This window comes from Ooceraea biroi, unplaced genomic scaffold (genome assembly GCF_003672135.1).
Source record: "Ooceraea biroi isolate clonal line C1 unplaced genomic scaffold, Obir_v5.4 UnassembledTig23, whole genome shotgun sequence".
Lineage (NCBI taxonomy): Eukaryota > Metazoa > Arthropoda > Insecta > Hymenoptera > Formicidae > Ooceraea > Ooceraea biroi.
Genome location: NW_020825115.1, coordinates 1 through 4,332, shown reverse-complemented (window position 1 = coordinate 4,332; position 4,332 = coordinate 1). Strand labels below are relative to the sequence as shown.

At 34.8% G+C, this 4,332-nt stretch overlaps 1 protein-coding gene across 1 annotated transcript; it reads right to left on the bottom strand.

Annotated features, from left to right (window-relative positions):
- Nucleotides 1–1,642: 1,642 nt before the first annotated feature.
- Nucleotides 1,643–2,714, bottom strand: LOC113563493. Its single transcript, XM_026975162.1, has one exon. The coding sequence runs from the start codon at nucleotides 2,646–2,648 to the stop codon at nucleotides 1,731–1,733; it is 918 nt and encodes a 305-aa protein (XP_026830963.1). The 5' UTR covers nucleotides 2,649–2,714; the 3' UTR covers nucleotides 1,643–1,730.
- Between the last annotated feature and the right edge of the window lie 1,618 nt (nucleotides 2,715–4,332).

The following is a 4,332-nucleotide window of genomic DNA, read 5'->3' as shown; positions in this document are numbered from 1 at the left end:
ATTTTTGGGTTAAACAACTTATTTCCTTTTATATTAAATTGTTCACTAATTGATTTTCACTTTAATTGTTTTTAACTTTGTAACTTCTAAACTATTAATATTTCATTAAAACTTTCTACACTATAAATATTGAAAAATAACGCTGATTTGTTTAACAAATAGTGACTTTGCAATTTTGTGGTTTCTCAATGATCCCGTGGTGCGATAAGAAAAATTTCATCACAGGTACCATCAGCCTAGCTAAAAATGATGATTCCCAAAAGTTGTTGGTCACTTCCGTAAAAATGATTATTTTCAAAATCTGAGGTCCCTATTAGTTTCCTCTTATGACCTAGATGCTTCAATATAATTATAAAAAATTATTTCCTTACGGTTCAAATTTTAGACCCAAAAAATTTAGTAAAATTTTATTGCAATTTCGCAAATTTAAATACGTACTTCTTTTTGACTAAGATTGTAGACAAATATTCTACATTCTTTTACTTATAAAATGTTTCTCCTTTTATGTTATAAAAATAATATTAATTTTTCTATACGATAAATCACTTCAAATGTGGTAATACAATTTACTACACTCACAAAACTATTTCATTGTATAATAAAATTAATTCCAAAATTTACTCCTTTAATTGTTATTAATAACAACTTATGACCTTGTACAACAATCAACACCAAATGTCTCCGTAAATTATAATAACTATCAAAGCTACACCGTCACTTAATAAAACTCAATTCCGCCGGCATTATTTTTACTCTTGTCTTAAATAACTAATTGATTTTTCCCGTTTTTATATAATAACCGACCCTATTGGTTTTAACGAAAATTACCTACTTGCAAAGGACTTTACTATAGTATAATAAAATCCATTTCAAATCCATTTGTTTCTTTGTTATAAAAATAATTAACTATTTTATCCTGTCAAGAACCCAAATGTATTAAGCCAAATTTGTAATACTTATCAATGGCTATATAACCATATAATAAGATATATTTTTAAATTAATTCTTTCAATTATTACAACTAACATTAATACTTTTTATATAATAAACAATATTAAGTAGCTCAATGGTTTTGCTACACCTATAAAAACCTTCATGGTATTACAGTTCAAACGATCTTAAATATTACCAATCTCGTAATATTATATTATAAATCTATCAAATTATTAATATAAATGTTTCAAAATTATTTTATTTAACTGCTAGAGTATATAAAACTGTTTTTATATATTTTACTGATTTTATGTATGTTTTTGTGTTTTTATGTTTCAGAAAATATATATATATATATATATATATATACGTGACTAAATTAATTAAATAAATCTATCATAAAGCATAATAACTAAGTTATACATATATATTGTTTTTGTCCTTTTAATATTTTCTTTTCCCTTTATATATGTTAATATAATTACTTCATATATTTTTATATTAAAACTAGTACCAAGCTAAAGCTTTTAACATAATATATGTGTCGGTTAGGTTGCCAAGTAAATAATATTCTTGGTTAGACTAATAACAGACTACTGTACGTAAGCCTGTGGTTAATAATAAGTAGTGAAGCAAAATGATAAGTATCAATGGCGCTCAAAAATAACTATCAGCGGTTATACATTAATAATTAATGTTGCAAATAAAAAAATTAAAAATGGGTGTGAGGTGGACGTCAGGACGTCACATCCCCCCCCTTATTTAAGAACATTTCCGATGCAATCGAGGAAATGGTTCTAATATTCACGCAAACGTTTTTGTAAGTCTGTGTATACAATGGTTTCACTGTCAGTCACCTGCGGCGAAGTTGACTGATTGCTAGGGTTGTTCTGCGACAAAGACTGCGATAATACTGGTTCCACAGGTTCCGATGATCGTTGTTCCTCGGGATCTGCTCGTCCATCCGTGTGGCTGCGTTTGGCTGTACCTCTGGCCAAATAGAGTAGCAGATGAGTCAAGGAGCTCCAGATAGCTCCTAGCACGTACAGACTGCATCCGTAGGCTGAATGTAGAGCATAACCATGTATCATCGTGTCGATGGCTAGCTTGATTAGTCGTACTACTAATAATACTCCAAAAACTCCAGCTGTGGCTGATCCAAATGTGATGAATCCGCCCCAGATCCGTTTAGCAGTTGACTCAGCAATTTTGTTTAATGATGCTTCATCCAATAAGTTGTAAATGGACATGGTATCGTCAGGCATGACGTGTCCGGTGATTCCACGAGCCATGCTGTTAAGTAGCGCTGGCTTTTCAGCAGGGAACATTATATGATCCCTGATTTTATCAAGATCCGCCTGGGAATATATTCCGCTGGAAGCTAGTGGTCCCGGCGTTAAATAATTCCATGACATACTTGTCATAGGTTGTAACTGCTGCAACGATGTTCTGCGAACACGTGGCTCCGGAATAAGTTCAATCCATGTATCCTCAATTCGATAAAGGGTTGGCAATTCGTAGCTACACTCTCGTATGGTTCCCATCTTGGTCAACACGTGTGATTTTGGTGTGATAAAGAGGGAAGTGTTGCGTACTGTAACCGGTAGCTCAATATAACATTCCTTAGTGCGGCGTACGATGACGTCCACTGGTATACACTTGATGACATGAACGGCTTCCCCTGCAGTGACGGCCATGTAACCTGGTCCTTTCATGAGCCGATAAGCGAATTCGTCTGGCTGAAGAGTAGCGAAGGACAGTGTGTTTTTTAACACTTCCTTTTCCACTCGCAACGTTGTTGAATAACGTCACGATACAACGATGTCATCTGATGTCGTATATGTTTTTCTACGTACACGAATTTAGAGTTGACGTAGGTGAAAATATCGAGGTTCTCCACAGGGATGTCTCTTCGCTCCGCGAAGGTGTTTCCCTTTTCTGCCTCCAAGATAAATAGTTTAGGATGCTCCGTGGTGAGTAGGGTGTATCCACACACGGCTTGACTTCCTCCTGCTGTCAAGGCAAAAGTTGTATCCTGACTGACAAGAGTATAAATAGTCTGATGAATGGTATCCATTATTCCATTCATTTTAACTGCCGTTCCTTCATACAGTACGTTGTACTGGTGGAAATTACAAGACGATGTGGGCATTGGTTTCCAATATGAATATCCATCGTCAAAATCGATGCAAAAACCGTCGCTCAGTGTGCAGACAGTTCCTGATCTTAGCATTACTTTTCCAGAATTTAGGTGCACAGGAACATAGGATGACTTTAATGATATCCGTACAGTTCCATCTACTACGACGTTGTGCCAAGTCCCGTAAGGGTCGGAGAATTGTGTACCCTTGCAGGTTCCATCATGGTTTATCGTTCCGGCAAGCAGGATGCTGTGAACGGTGGTAGTATTAGGCTTCAGTTTGGTGACGATCCCTCCCAGTCCTATGGAGAAGGTCCCTTCCTGAAAAGCGTGGTAGCACTTGACTCTGGAAACTTCCTGTAGGTACTCTAGTCGTGCATTGGCTACAGCTGATATATGCGAATGCATTCCACAGTACTGTATCACTCGCGATATTTCAACTTTGCACTGTATCACTTCCACGTAATTATATTCCGCGAGTTGTAGTAACTGAATGTGTGTGTCAGATGTATTTAACGATTGGTGCTTAAGTTCACAGTCTCTGACACCTAGCAATGATACTGTGGTTACATTTAAATGCTGACCTCCACAATCGAATCCAATGAGTCCGTAGGTTGTGGGGATTAATACGAATAACATAATTCCTGATAACGGCTTCATTGTTCTATGGACAATGTTACAATTATTCAGCTTACTAAATATTGCCAATAATTCGTTTGGTGTTACCACATGCTTTTAACCTGACACGCATGAGTGTGTTAGCTCATTTTTTTCCAAATTATAAATGAAACAAGTAGTTAACAAATCTGAATCTTGTAATTGGCCTCGTGTTCTTAAATTCCTAAATTTTAAGTAACATCTTTCACATTGATCTATCATAACAATATCGGATAATTTATTGTTACACATGGCACATCGGAAAATCATTGTATTAAAACAATTTGTAAAATAATGTAGTGTCTCGAATATTCCTTCCATAGGGCCAACCGAAGTTTCAATATTAATGCTGGGTAAAAATATTTGATTGTGCCAACAAAATACGCAATAATATTTCCGATCTTGTTCATTCAGAACTCGATAAACTCGTACACATTTAACCAAATTAACTTCCGCCATTATATTTATTTTATTATTCCGACTTAGGTTTTATATATTCAAAGTTTTTCGTGTATGTGTTATACAAAAAATCTGTGTTTGACATATCAATTCTATTTAAGTTGTCATGTCCCAAAAGTTCTCTATAAAACTCTTGCAATGTA